Genomic DNA, 15861 nt, shown 5'->3' on the forward strand with positions numbered 1-15861 from the left:
GATAACGGAATTGCACTAAATCTAAATACAAAAAAATAACGTTTAAAATGTATACTTCGAATTGTAATACATATTATATTTAAATTCCATACTTGTTCACTGTAAAAGTTATTCATTTTGTGTTAATTTCAAATTAAATTTTTAATTTTTCCAGTGTGTTTTATTTATTCTACACAACTTAATAGTCCTGTCGCCAGGGGGGGTACAACGGCCTCCTGTATTCAGATGGACTTACCCAAGTTTTTTTTATGTATTTTGACCTGTAGAACACGAATTTTTTGGGTAACAGTTGATCCGGATGTCGATAAGATTGTTATAAACCAAGAAGTTGAGGAATCACATAAGAGCGATTTCTTGCAAAAGAAAACATTTTTTTGTATTTTTTGGCCCATTCTAACCAAAAAATGTTCCTACAAATTTTTTCGTAGGATGCATAGTTTTCGAGATAAACGCGGTTGAACTTTCAAAAAATCGAAAAATTGCAATTTTTGAACCCGAATAACTTTTGACTAAAAAATAAAATAGCAATTCTGCTTACCGCATTTGAAAGTTCAAGTCAAATTATATCGGTTTTAATTATCTGTATTGCTAAAAATTTATTATTTTATTGTTAAAACAAAGCTATAAACACCTAGTGCTTGAGTGATGTTTTCAATGATTTCTCATTTAAAATCGAATGAGTAGGTAGAGGAGGTAAAAGTGCAAGCGGGGCTATTTCTACGTAGCATGCATTAAAACGCATGTATTAGGCACGGGAAACACTATGTGTTTATAGCTTTTTTTAACAATCGAAGAATAAATTTTTAGCAATGCCAATATTCAAAACAGATAAAATTTTACTTAAACTTTTAAAGGCGGTAAGCAGAATTGCTATTTTATTTTTTATTCAAAAGTTATTCGGGTTCAAAAATTGCAATTTTTCGATTTTTTGAAAGTTCAACCGCGTTTATCTCGAAAACTATGGATCCTACGAAAAAACTTGTAGGAACATTTTTTGGTTAGAATGGCCCAAAAAATACAAAAAATGGTTTTGTTTTGCGAGAAATCGCTGTTATGTAATTCCTCAACTTCTTTGTTTATAACAATCTTATCGACATCCGGATCAACTGTTACCCAAAAAATTCGTGTTCTACGGGCCAAAATACATAGAAAAAACTTGGGTAAGTCCATCTGAATTAAGAAGGCCGTTGTACCCCCCCTGGCGACAGGACTATAATGCAGTTTTGTCCTACAATTTACGAGAAACCAATCACACCTCCCGATTTGACATTAAACATAATAATTTAAAGTCATGTCAAAATTTATATCTATCATTATTTTTGAATTGAAATATTTTCATAAATTATAATTAAACACGAATCAATGTATGGATACTTAATTGAGAAGACGGAAAGGGAAAATTACCATTGTTTTAGTTTTTAGTATATTAAAAAATGCGGTCTGTCGCTCAGCCCCGTTTTTACCTAGTTTGATATAATATTCTCGTTGAACTGGCAACGTTGCCCTAGAAATTAGAATGACACTTGTGACAAGATCAACTTACACAACTTGAAAAACACGATTTTCGGTTATAAGAGTTGTAACAGTTTTTTTTTGACGCGAAGTGTACTCTTGGTCCAATGCTATTTAAATGCATTTCATTTTATTCGAATCCTGAGAAAAGTAATAAGTAATTTTGAAAAATTTAAAGGCAGAATGAAAGATTACGTTATTACCGATTGCTGAAAGTCCCTGAAAACTTCTATTATAATGTTTTAATAAGTTACTGGGATGAAAAAAAAACGAACATTTCGTGTAATTTTTAATTATTTTTAATTTAATTATTTTAAAGGGACTTTTGGCCCTCGGTAATAATATAACCTTTCATTCTTCATTTAAATTTTTCAAAAATATTCATTAGTTCCTCAGGATTCGAAAAAAAAATGAATGCATTTAAGTAGCATTGGACCAAGATTTTGCGCCTACCCCCTTAACCCTCCGTTAGTCGCGCGGTCGCGTGCAGAAAATAGACTATTGCCAAATAGCAGAATGGACCAGATAATGTACGGAACTGAATGCTGAACGGTTAAAAAATAGGATCAAAGAATGCATGTGGCGGGAATAAAAAAGAGTGAAGTGTCAAAGTATATTATAGATGACGTGCAACGTTTTTTGTAGAAAACGTATTGCTGAGAATTCACCTTACTACACGATGTAAATGTCGTGCTAGGGGGATGAACGAAAAACTGACGGTTTGGAAAAACATAGCCTGCGTTAATTAGAAAACAATTAAATCGACGACGAGAATCCCAAAGAATCGCATCGTTTTCTTGAATAATTTGTTGGGATATAATTAAAAACAACGCTGATATTTCTATTTCCTCACGAAACTCATTTAATTTCTCGTTTCCCCCTACTGCCGCACTGTAATTATACAAAAAAATCATCAATACTTTAGATTTCAGTCCGTAAGATATTGAATAATGTATTCAAAATAATTGCTTTCATTTGGATTTTTATTTTCCCGTGGAATTATAAGGCTAATAAATAAGCATGGAAATGAATCGATGATGAATAGACGCAGGTGAAGGAAGGGTGGGAATTCCAGTATATTTATTTTTAGGTGTCTGATTATCTGGATAAAAAAGTTTAAAAAAAAAGGTATTGATAAAGCGAATTAAAAACAGACTATAATTTGGGAGGTAATTTGGGTAGAAATTGTCTTAAATATCGTCTTCTACACAAAATCAATCGTTTTTTGACGTAGTACTTCGTGGTAGAAAACAAGTTAGGATCATCCGACCAAGTATCAGCTACTGTTACTGGCCCTGGAGTAAACAAAATGCTATTCCACATATCGTATCTATCTATCTATCTATCTATCTAATCAGCCTGAAATGCCCATTCTTGGGCATAGGCCTCCACTGTTAATCTCCATTGGTCTCTATTCTGGGCGATCTGCATCCAGTCCTTTCCCGCCCTTCTCTTAAAGTCGTCCGTCCATCTCCTTTGTGGTCTTTCTCTTTTTCTTTTCTGTTCCCATGGTCACCACTTGGGACACTGCCGACATATCGTATAAATAACTTATTTATTAAATATTGTCATAAATCGTGGCATTTTACTTGATATTCATATTGAAAGTGATATATTTTACATTGAATGTAAATGTTCAGGTACTGGTTCAGTACTTTAACGTCTTTGCTATGTATTAAACATCTCAAATAATAAATATATGATCAAAGTCTAATAAGTCAGGAAATAAAATTCGAAATTATTTATCCTCTGAGCTTTTTAAGTTGGAAAAATAAAGCATAACAGAGTGGCGAAATACTCGACAAGGGAAATCTAAATTGCATTTCACGTCCTGTCATTCACCGTGATAATAATTTTAGCGAACTATTTCCTTTAATACCCACCAAAGGTGAATAAAGTATAAACTAAAAGAAAAGAAAAGAAAAGAAGATCGTTTGTCTATATCATCACAAATTTTCCACAAATGGACCATCCTTGTTCTTCTTTTTAACGTTCGATCGTCGAGTTTTAGACATAGGCCGCCCCAAAATCTTTCCATCAATCTCTATCCAGAGCAACATACTGCCAATCCAGGCTGTTTATTGATGTTAAATACCCCTATTGTCTAGTCTCCCTTTGTCTAGTCTAGTCTGTCTTGTCTAGTCTTCCTAAATTTGTATTGTGTCATTCCAAATTTGGTCTTTTCGTCTAACAGTGTGACTTATGAAGCTCATATTTGCCTTGGTCCAGTTTAACGTTCATATGTCATGATACGAAGGATAAACTCGTTGAAAACTTTGCTTCTCAAGTAATCCAACTTAGTCCTGTCGCCAGGGGGGGTACAACGGCCTCCTGTATTCAGATGGACTTACTCAAGTTTTTATTATGTATTTTGGCCCGTAGAACACGAATTTTTTGGGTAACAGTTGATCCGGATGTCGATAAGATTGTTATAAACAAAGAAGTTGAGGAATTACATAACAGCGATTTCTCGCAAAACAAAACATGTTTTTGTATTTTTTGGGCCATTCTAACCAAAAAGTGTTCCTACAAGTTTTTTCGTAGGATGCATAGTTTTCGAGATAAATGCGGTTGAACTTTCAAAAAATCGAAAAATTGCAATTTTTTAACCCGAATAACTTTTGATTAAAAAATAAAATAGCAATTCTGCTTACCGCATTTGAAAGTTCAAGTCAAATTCTATCGGTTTCGAATATATACATTGCTAAAAATTTATGTGTTTATTGCTAAAAAAAGCTATAAACACATAGTGTTTCCCGTGCCTAATACATGCGTTTACATGCATGTTACGTAGAAATAGCCTCGCTTGCACCTACTCTATCTACTCGTTCGATTTTAAATGAGAAATCATTGAAAACCATCACTAGGTGTTTATACTTTTGTTTAACAATAAAATAATAAATTTTTAGCAATGCAAATAACTAAAACCGATATACTTTGACTTGAACTTTCAAATGCGGTAAGCAGAATTTCTATTTTATTTTTTAATCAAAAGTTATTCGGGTACAAAAATTGCAATTTTTCGATTTTTTGAAAGTTCCACCGCGTGTATCTCGAAAACTATGCATCCTACGAAAAAATTTGTAGGAACACTCTTTGGTTAGAATGGCCCAAAAAATACAAAAACATGTTTTGTTTTGCGAGAAATCGCTGTTATGTAATTCCTCAACTTCTTTGTTTATAACAAACTTATCGACATCCGGATCAACTGTTACCCAAAAAATTCGTGTTCTACGGGTCAAAATACATAAAAAAACTTGGGTAAGTCCATCTGAATAAAGGAGGCCGTTGTACCCCCCCTGGCGACAGGACTAACTGAGGATTTTCCAAATCCTGTCCATGCCAAACCCCCCTCTGTTTACGGGGTTTGGGGTTTATAACCCCCCATTGGGATGTACTTTGAGCTCTATATACACTTCATACCATTACTATTCCATACCCCCCAAAGACCCTCCAGTAGTTGTATGTTTTCCGTGGTTTGCATGTCCGTTGGTCATGTTTTTATAGCCTTTTTTTCTATTCTAATTGTCGAATAAAGGCCTGTCCCATATCTCGGCATTCATCTCTATTGTGTGTGACGTGTTTCCATATTGGTCCTGCTACTCTTTTGAAGTCGTCGCTTCAGTGCATTTTTGAGGTTGTGCTCTTGATATCTTTGCTTCGTAAGGTCGCCAGTTTCAAACTTCTTTGTTCCATCTACCATTTTCAAGACGTTCGTTGTGCCCAGCCCATTCCCATTTTAATTTAGCTGTTTGTTCCCCAGCGTCGCTTATTTTTGTTTTGTTCCGGGTTGCTTCGATTATTTGCCGATCTATGAGCGAGATAGCAAACAAGTACGTCGTTCCATGGCTCCTTGAATTTATCGAATCTTGTCCATATTCATTTTTGTGAATGTCCAGGTTTGAGCTCCGTAAGTAAGAACGGGAAGGATACAAGAATCAAACACTTTGGTTCCAAGGTTTTGTGGTATCCTTTTGTCTTTTAGTATGTATGAGTTTTCCGAGTGCAGCCCATCCCATTCCTACTCGTCAGCTTATTTCGGTAGTTTGGGTTTCCAGTCTGTTTTATCGGTGGGTCATTATTAGGTCTTTTATTTTTCTTTTGACGCTCTTTTCTGTTGGATAATTAGGCTGGCTTTGCGAGCTGTAGCAGATTTTGTAGAAGTCTTGAACTATCACTGTTATTTTATATTTGTCCTTTACTCCTTATTAAAAGTATGTTTAATTTTAATAATTTTCCGAACACCCAGAACCCAAATGTAAAGCAAGTCGCTTAAATACAGCTAAGTAATTCATCATTTTTATAGTATATTGTTGATTATTTCATCCATAGGAGATTCTGACCAATAGAAAGCTACAGAAATCTAAATTAAATCGATAATTTTTGATAATTTCCCGTCGTCAAGTATATTACGTCAGATTCCCTTCGTTGCTACGAAAAAATACATTCAGTGACATTAATGACAATTAATGTTTTAAAAATTATAAAAGTGATGACTTTCAACCGTCAAATTAATATTTATAACAACTGTTTGTTTAATTGTACTAATTTGTACTTATATAAATAAATTACAATAAAATTTTGGTTTTGAATAGTTTTATTCATGAAATAATCGCAACAAATTGCACTCGATTTTTAAAATTAATATAGAAGTTTAGAGCTCTTGTGCAATTACTACTGATAATTTTAGAATGTTAAAATATGACAAACGCAAAAATGAAGTAAGTAACCAAAATATATTCAAAGTTTAGTTTAGATAATACTACAAAGATTATGTACAACACTTAAAACATATTAAATCTTGTTTGTAACAAACAGAACAACACTTTTTGCAACATCGTTTGAGTTTTTCAGATTGTCTTTCCATGTTTACAGATCTTACTTAGTTTAAGATAGGATTTGAGTGTTCTTGCTGATTATTCTTTCATTAAGAAACACAAACATTTTATTTTCTCTGGTTGTGTGTTTTTAAACCATCATAAATTTGTTGTGTTCAAAACTTGTGGGACGGCTATTATTGCTCTCTTCGGTAATATCGTTGGTAATTACTATGACAGTCGACGTAATGTTCTCTTATTTACGTATCGTATTTTACCTATCTGGCTCTAAGTAATTATTGTAATTGGTATAAAGTTTGACAAATTATTTGTCAATAAAAGAGAACCGAAACAAAAATCACATGTAATAACACTAAGCGGCTAAGTTTTTCGTAATGATATCCACTTCATAACGAGAAATTATAGGTACACGAACCTGGTAGTTGTGGGTATTCGATTGAGCTCATTAAACATTTATACAAAGGATTTCAAACATGAATCTGCATCTATTAGTTTTCTTTCAAAGAAAAATCATCTATTAGTCAAAACTTTTCTTTTTCCTAATTTTGATGTTGATTTCAAATCTACTACAATTAAGAAACAAATTATTAAGTTTTATAAACAATGCTTGATTTTTAGAGTTGGTTCTGATAGTTTTATTGAATTTTGTCCGTAGAGAAGAATAAATGCAGACGATAATATTAAAAGCAACTTTTATATCAAAAACTTTAACAAAAATAAAAACTCATAGTCTTAACTAACTTGCTTTTTATGTAAAAAATAATAAAATGAAATTGGACATTATTTAGCAACAGATCAAATATATGTGTATATTGAAAATCCACAAGGAAAAAGTTTTCCTGTAGTTGGCTGTATACCATGTATTACAAAAAACAGTAAAATCCTTTATAAAAGGTATATTAAAAATCCCTAAAAAGGGCTACATCACAATCACACAACTAGTTTTCGACTGGTTTACCAGTCATCATCAGTGCTTACGTGAAGTTTACATGCTAACCACCAAAATATAATTTACAAAAAATATTAGGGTCAAAGCCCTGTAAAAGTAATCCATCAAGGAAACATCGATTGAAAATACTGAGTTAGGCGTGGATGTTTGAAATATTTGCTAATATGCCCCAGGTAACATCTGAGCTGTGATTTGACTTGTTCACATGGTGGAAGTGTGGCAGCACTGCCACTGTGACAGTTTTAGTTGACATATACTCCTCTGATATGTCTTAAGGTGGGAAACAATCAATATAATGTCAATGTATATGTTACTATAGCTAATTTTAACACCTCTACTAGTTTTATTTCTTTTTATCTCACAATTTAATATGTTTTCCATCTTTTTCGCTATTTTACCGGTTATTAGCGCGCTCATCACTGTATAACTAAAGTCTAAAGAAAACCAACAGACACTTACATTATCACCAAAACATTGGAACATTGGAACATTGGAAATTGGCAAACTGTGCTATTTTCAAACGAAAACAGGATTTATGTAAAATAGATCAACGAATTCGTGTACTTAGAGGGCGAGGAAGACAAGCAAGAACGGAAACTGACAGATTTGTTCATAAAAATAAAAGAGGAAATGCCATGTTCTATGGAGGCATTATGATCGGTAGAAGACATTTAATTTTCATCTAACCACCAACTGTAATAGCTCGCAGGTATTTTTATTTGTTTTTATAACTTATAGTTAGGCTCCAGAGAGGTGCAATTAAAGAGAGAAAAATTAATTTAGCTTTAATTCGCCAAAAATTCGATAAAAATATCAGATAATTCCATATAACTTTGGTTGTGTGTAGTTGCTGTCTAGAACTTATTGATAGGACGTCAATATAAGGATGTACTTACCGTGAACTGTTTTTCTCCTGAAGGTCCTATCGTTGGCACTCGATTGTGTATATCCCGTTCGTTATCCCATTTCCACCGATTTTCTATCGTTTTCACAGGACTCATTATGGTCGTAGATACGCTAGAATCGGGTCGAATCTCCGTGGTTTTCATTTCTTGTTCACAGAGGCTACCAGGCGACCAAATGTTGTGGGTTCTGGATCGGCCTTTTAGAGATAGGTTAAGAGGTGCATCTTCATCTGCAACAAAATGGTCAGAGTCAGTAAAGTAGGTACATATATTAAGATCTTAGAAGTGGTAAGTTTACGATGCCAAAAACTGATTAATAAAGAAGTACAAAAACTCAAAGAAGTACCACAAAATGTATATATTAAAAGGTCATACAAGGACGCGTTTCGGCTCTTCCGAGCCATCATCAGATTAAAAATACAGGAACAAAAACAAAGGACTGACCAGATCAGGAAGGAGAAAGAATCTACTAGTTTACATTATCTATGGTTCTAAAAACTTCATTATTATATCTTTTATAAGTTATATTGACATTATGTTGTAATTTGAATTTTTTTAAAATGTTTATATTCAAATTACTACATAATGTCAATATAACTTATAAAAGATATAATACTTACTTACTTTCCGTGTCCGGAACACCAACAACTTTAAATTCTGTATTTCCAATGGTTGGCCACATAGATGGCCCTGTCATTTGCTATAATTAAGTCTTGTTCTGTGCAGGTCTCTCTCATCTCTGTGCATGATAGTAGATGCCGGCTGGTCTGAACCGCGCCACAGTCGCAGGTATCGTCCTCCTGGTATCCCCATTTTTTCAGGTTACTAGCACAACGTGAAACGCCGGTTCTTAGTCTGTTTAGCGCTTTCCAAGTCGGATACGGTAAATTGTGTCCAGCAGCCATTTCCTCCGAGGGAGGAAAATGTGTCGCAGTAGTTGACGCTTGCCATAGGTGTATTCGGCGCGTCTCTGGCGCTTCGGGGATGGATCTTGATGTTTTCAGGAAGCTTTTCCGAGATCTTAGTCTGCTTGGCTGAGTTTGGTGGTCATATAAGGGGTGTCTTCGGTCCGTCTCCTGCTTTTTCCGTTCTACCTCTGACGTGACCTTTCTCCTGATTGGTGGTGGAGCAATTCCAGCAATGGGGTATACCTCTTCGATAGGTGTCGGTTTCAGGCAACCCGATATTATACGGACCGTTTCATTTAGAGCCACGTCGACGTTCTTTGCGTGAGCAGAGTTTGCCCATACTGGTGCTCCAAACTCCGCGGCCGAAAAACATAATGCCAAGGCAGAAGTGCGGAGAGTGTGTGGTTGTGCTCCCCATTTTGTATTAGTTAGCTTGCGGATGATATTATTTCTGGCACTTACTTTCTTCTTAACATCTTGACAGTGGTATCGGTAAGACAGAGTTCTATCCAGACGGACGCCAAGGTATTTTGGCGTCTTGTTGTGTTCAGTAAATGTGTTGTGTAAAGATATAATAATGAAGTTTTTAGAACCATAGATCATGTAAACTAGTAGATTCTTTCTCCTTGCAGGTCTGGTCAGTCCTTTGTCTTTGTTCCTGTATTTTTCAGCTGATGATGGCTCGGGAAGAGCCGAAACGCGTACTTGTATGACCTTTTAATATATACATTTTGTGGTACTTCTTTGAGTTTTTGTACTTCGTTACCTCGAGACCACATTTGAGAATGGATACTTCTCTTCATGTTTTTGATTAATAAAGACCAATTTCAATCAGTCGGTTAATAAAAATCAGTTGGAATTGAAAATAGGTTAGTAATAAAGAAGCGTGTTATAATTTTATATTTGTAAAACATATATGTTGATGATTTTATTGTTATATAAACTGATCTCGTAAATTAATATAAAAAAGGATACTGTGATTCAACCGCAGAAGTAGAATTCAGTCAAATAAACCAAAATAAAAGAGAAAAAAAAAGTAAAAAATAAAAAAGAAAAAAAACTAAGAAGATGTAAACCTCCGAGATGTTTAATCGGGTTTATGTCTTAGCCTAGTAAAAAAACAATTTAAAAAAAAACAAATAAAAATATAATAAAAAAATATACAAAACAATAAATATATACAAAAAAATATGTACATCCAAAACAGTGTATTTTTTTGGATAGTAGTATGTTAGTTTGTTATGTACATATATTTAGAGTTATAAATACAGAAAAAATTCCTCTGATTGAAAAAAATGTTTGTTTTTAAAATAAAATGTCTGGCTAATTGGCCCAGCCAAGGCCATCAAATTCACAAAAAAAAAATAATTCAGTCGAGCTCTAGTTGGAAAGGCGAACACTACATGGCGACTCTGCAACACTACAAGAGATTTAAATAGCCTTAATGACATTACATCATCTCACGCTCCAGGTAAAGCCAACTGAATCGTCATTTCATCACCTCTAGCTCCATGTTGGAGCGAAAGAAAATAGTGCCCTAGGAAACAATGTTTAGTGGAAATACCGACGTATGTATATAAGAAGCGAAGGAAACCAACGAAAAATAAAAGATGAAGTCAGAACATTATCAAAGCACTACGATGCTGAAATTGTGCTCTTAAATGCAGAAATCGAAAATCGAACAGGACAATATTAAACAAATATACGAAAGTATGAACAAGTTAATAATCAAGACAAGTTAACGATCAAGATTGAAGTGAAATAGTCACTAATATCAAGTTGCTGAAAAGATTAGGAGAGATAAGAATAAATATGACTTTGTAGCCATCAATGTCTGTGTAGTAATAATAAAATGTCTTTTTTGTTAAAATTGTGACTTAATATAAACCAACCAAAGTTTCTAAATAAAAGTGCATGAAATGATTAGCGCAAATTTTTTTGCACGTCTAATCACAAGAGTTGTCCAAATAAAAAGGTTGTCTAGCTAGACAATGGACCTGATCGAATAGCTCGCAGAGAGTCAAAGCCAATGTATCGACTATTTCCGAATCATTATAATATTGTCGAAATCACCACCACGTTTCTGCAATATTAAAACAATTACCCCAAAACCTTAATAAATGATATGAAGACGTGGAAATATAAAGACGACAAATCAATTCCGGTAATTAGATCCTTTAGTTAATGATCCAACTCCAACTATTTTTATAGATTCTATTTTAATAATAAAAAGTACTTTTATAAAACGTGTCAACGACTAAATAAGAAATGTATCAATTAATATCATGAACTTATATTCTAGTACTTTAACAATAATTCCTTCATTATTAATATCAATTACAACATATTTTGAGGCAAAATGACCAAACGAATAGTATTGCTACGTGTTGAGATATCAACATACTTTTTTGCTATATTTGTTTATCCACATACACATAATTAGTCAAAATTTCGCTGACCTAAAACTAACTATGTATATGTTACGGTTGATGTCATAAATCCGGTCTGTATTAATAATAACCGGTAAATATTAATAGTAACCGTAACAGCTGGTCAATGTGATTAATAATGCCTTTATTATTAGAATTACCGGTTATTATTTCCTAACAATTCTGGTTAATGTAATAAAACGCATTTTGGGCTTCACTATTGTTTATTTATGAACTTTGATAATAAAGTTATAACACTTAAACAGAATTTATCAATAAAAACCTCAACTAGACACCTTATAAGTAAAAACAAACTCATACACACGCATTAGGTTTTAACTTACTAGATTATAATCACTTGTTTTTATAGGAAAGGCTCTTGTGGCACTTAGAATTACAAAGAACGCTTAATTTTTTACGTTTGCAGCATTTCTAATTGCATTGGCCACTAAAATTGCAGTGGCGAAATCCTTGACTGCCTAAATTCTAATCTTTACGAACGCATTCACTGAGACTTATCTCAGTATGAGGCGCTTCATTAACTGAAATAAATGTTTCTTTGGAGGTGGTCAATTCGTTTCCTGCATGAAGTTGGTTCAGAATGCCATGCTTATTTCCTAGCTTTTACAGCTTTTCATCTATAACAGAAATAATAATGACAATATTGTTTCGGCTATCGGCCTTAGCTCTTTCAACTTCTGGAATTCGCACGCCTACTCCTACTCCCACTTTTGACCTACTTTTTCAACAGGGAATCTATCATTACAATGCATTAACATTCTGTCAGATTCTTTTACAAGTGAATGTTTAGCAATATCCCGAGTCTCCTGAATTTGCTTTTGAAGTTTTGTCAATTGCACTGCCATCTTCTTCGTCTCCCTCATTTTCTTTAACGCCAATACTGGCATTGTCTTTCCTCATTGACAACAATTATTATCGCACACGCATTATGTTCTGGGCTGTTACTGTTACCTGTATCTTCAATATTCGCTAACTATGAATCCTCGGTTGTACTGTTGAGTTCAATATCACCAGGTGCTTTGCTCCATTATCAGCGTCATTAGAATGATCTGCTATTATCACTTCTAAATCTTCTTCTGATGTCGTATACAGTACCAGGAAGTAAGGATGTTTTTACCCCTACTTTAGCCTTATGTATTTAATACATTAAATAGTGTATTAGCGTTGATTGAAATATTAATACGGGTATTACATCAATCCCGCAATACATCAATCAACGGTATTACACAGTGGCCTCTTCCGATCACAGATTGACTAACACTGTACTGTGGTATGCGCTATACGCCGTGTTTAGTTCTGGCATGTTCTGGTATGTCGCAGTGACTAATAGACCTCCCTACAGTCCGCAAGCTTCTACACACTTAAGGTATTAAAATTTATCACATTTACCGTTCTAATCCAGGATTTATTAATAATTATACCGGTGTATGTGATTAATTCTGCCATATTTATTACTTTTACCTAGCCATTCGGTTTGTATTCACAGTAACCGGTAATTATTAATAATTTCCAATTAATCATACTTACCGTAACATATATATCGAACAATAGACTGTTGTTTGATACAATACTGTTAACAATGAACAATAAGTGTCGTTTCTTTGAAAATTTAAACGCTTGATTGAAAAATTCCCTGTCCAATGGCTAGTATCTACCTTTATCCCTTTGCCAAAAAAGAACAACGCAACAAAGTGTAAAGACCACCAACTGATAAGTATGATGAGCCATTCCTTAAAATTATTCCTCAAAGTTCTTCACTACAGAATCTCCACAAAATGCGATAAGGTTGTTGGTTGCTCACAATTTGGATTTAGAAAAGGCCTGGGTACAAGGAAAGCACTAGTTGCAAGCCAGGTGCTAGCCCAGAACTGCTACGATCAAAAGAAATATGTAATGATGTGCTTTATAGATTATGAAAAAGCGTTCGATAGGGTACATCATAAACTCGTACATATACTAAAACAACTCGACATGGATCAAAAAGACATTCGTTGCATAGAAGCTCTATTTACAATATAATATATTGTTTCAAACACAAATATAATTATCAACCTACAATGTACATAATTGCTTCAATAATTTGTTTATATCGTAAACGAGGTTAAAATATTTCTGAATATAGAACACTGCAAAACATTTGTTGCTAATGGTAAAGATATCTCTATAATAACTTTTTTGCAAATAATTGGTTTGGAAGAATTGTTTGATTTGATGTTTGTTATTTGAAACATTCAGACCATCGCCGATTTGTATAATGTCTTTGATAAGCCGATACTATCGTTGAAATAACGCTGATATTATCTGAGAATAGCCATGGAAAACTGTTAAAGTTTTTACTGAAAATGAACTAAAAGTATGTGTTCTACATTGTTGTTTCCATACCGGATGCTTGTATTATTGTTCATATTATACGATATTGTATACTATACTAAATTCACAAGATGCACTAGAAATAAACAAACCAAGACACGTTAAATATTACAAGGAGCACTCCTAAATCATGATTTAAAATGTATAGATATGTACATTGTAAACCCCAAATCACGATTTACAAACTTTATACATTATAATATAATAATAATTTGAGAGTGCTCCTGGTAACATTCAAACTATCTTAGTTTGAGTATAGAGACATAATGAATCTGAGAAGAGTCTCGATAATCTCGTATACTCGTAAAATTGCGAAATGAATTTCGACTCGATTCGAGTTCTCTGCTTAACCCAGGTATAACCTTACCAACAGGCACCGCTAGGAAAACATTCCACTTTGCGGTTCAGAGAACCCATATTAAAGGAGTCTGTGTACTCTATATAGAGTATGGCATTATTTCTAGGTCTACCTGTTGTCAAGGAGGCTCTGATGGTAAAATTGTTCGTTGCATTTTTGCTTCACTTTTATGCAGAACCATCCTATTTTTCGACCTTAACAATTTATATTTCTTTTACTTTTAGGTGAATATACTATACCATATTTGATTTAAGCCCAGATTTTTCAAATCTTTTTCTATGATACATGTTTCTGCATCCTTCTCTCTTATCTCTTTTGGAATAGGTTTCTACTTTTTTTACTCATCCTGTAGGCTTTCAACTTTTATTTCTTTGTAGTGTATTCTGTTTTTTATTTCTATTATATATTTGACAATGGATATATTATTGGATATATCAGGATTTTTAGGAAAGCATTTGACAATGTCAATCATGAACAATTAATAGGTATTCTGCGGAAGACATGTATTGACGACAAGTATTCGGATTGTGACAAACCTATACTGGGGTCAAACAGCAAAAGCAAAAATTGGCAACGAGCTTTTTGAAAGTGTGGAGATCAAAAGAGGTGTCCGGCGGGAATGTATCTTATCCCCACTCCTATTCAATATTTATTCCGAGGAGATATTTAAAAAATGTATGGAAAATGCAAATGAGGGCATAAAAATAAACGGTGAGTTAACCAACAATATAAGATATGCACCGATGACACGGTGATCCTTGCCACAGTAGCATAGATGAATTACAACAGGCAATGGAAAGTTAGTGATGAATTCAGTTAGTGGTGAATACGGCCTTAACTTCAAGAAGACAAAGCAAAAATCAACAATCTGCTCGACAGTTACGGATAAACAACATACTAATTGACCATGTAGAATGTTACGTACCTATACATTGGCACCAACGTAAATACAAAATGGGAACAAGGCACAGAAATTAAGGCCAGAATAGAACGAGCTGGAGCAGCATGTAATAATATGAAAAAGCTCCTGATAAGCAAAGATTTATCTCAGCCACATTGTGGGGGTGGATATAATTGTGGCTGTTATCATACGCAAAGCAAGGTTTACCTGAGTGTCGACCTGGTGGATAAGTCTGCTATTCATACTCACCGGTATACATAAAAAAATAACAATAATAATAATAAACGGATCCAATGTCGAACGAGTCGACCAATATGCATATCTTGGAACAATGATCAACTCCACAGGAGATTACTTCCAAGAAATCAAAATCAGAATAGAAAAGGCTAGAGCAAATTTTAGCAAAATAAGGAAAATTGTTCTGCACAGGACATTTAAAGGAGCTAAGAGTTAGGTTGGCTAGATGCTACATTATCTCGACTTTGTTTTATGGAATGAAACCTTGAATGCTGCATCAATGAATAAACTAGAATCATTCGGGCTGTGGGTGTACAGAAGAATTCTGAAAATATCGTGCACAGAACACGTCACAAACAAAGAGGTTCTGAGAAAGATGAATAAAGAAATGGAAATCTTAAATACCATCAAAACAAGAAAATTAGAATATCTC

General features: G+C 33.8%; 1 protein-coding gene across 1 annotated transcript in view; it reads right to left on the reverse strand.

The window, feature by feature from the left end:
• The window catches only part of LOC114326438 (zinc finger protein 271-like), a 168446-nt gene that overhangs the window by 107929 nt on the left and 44656 nt on the right, over positions 1–15861 (reverse strand). Inside the window, exon 4 of the mRNA XM_028274849.2 lies at positions 8196–8434. Within this exon, the coding sequence (XP_028130650.1) occupies positions 8196–8434 (239 nt within the window). The remainder of the gene's footprint in view (positions 1–8195; positions 8435–15861) is intronic.

This window comes from Diabrotica virgifera, chromosome 1 (genome assembly GCF_917563875.1).
Source record: "Diabrotica virgifera virgifera chromosome 1, PGI_DIABVI_V3a".
Lineage (NCBI taxonomy): Eukaryota > Metazoa > Arthropoda > Insecta > Coleoptera > Chrysomelidae > Diabrotica > Diabrotica virgifera.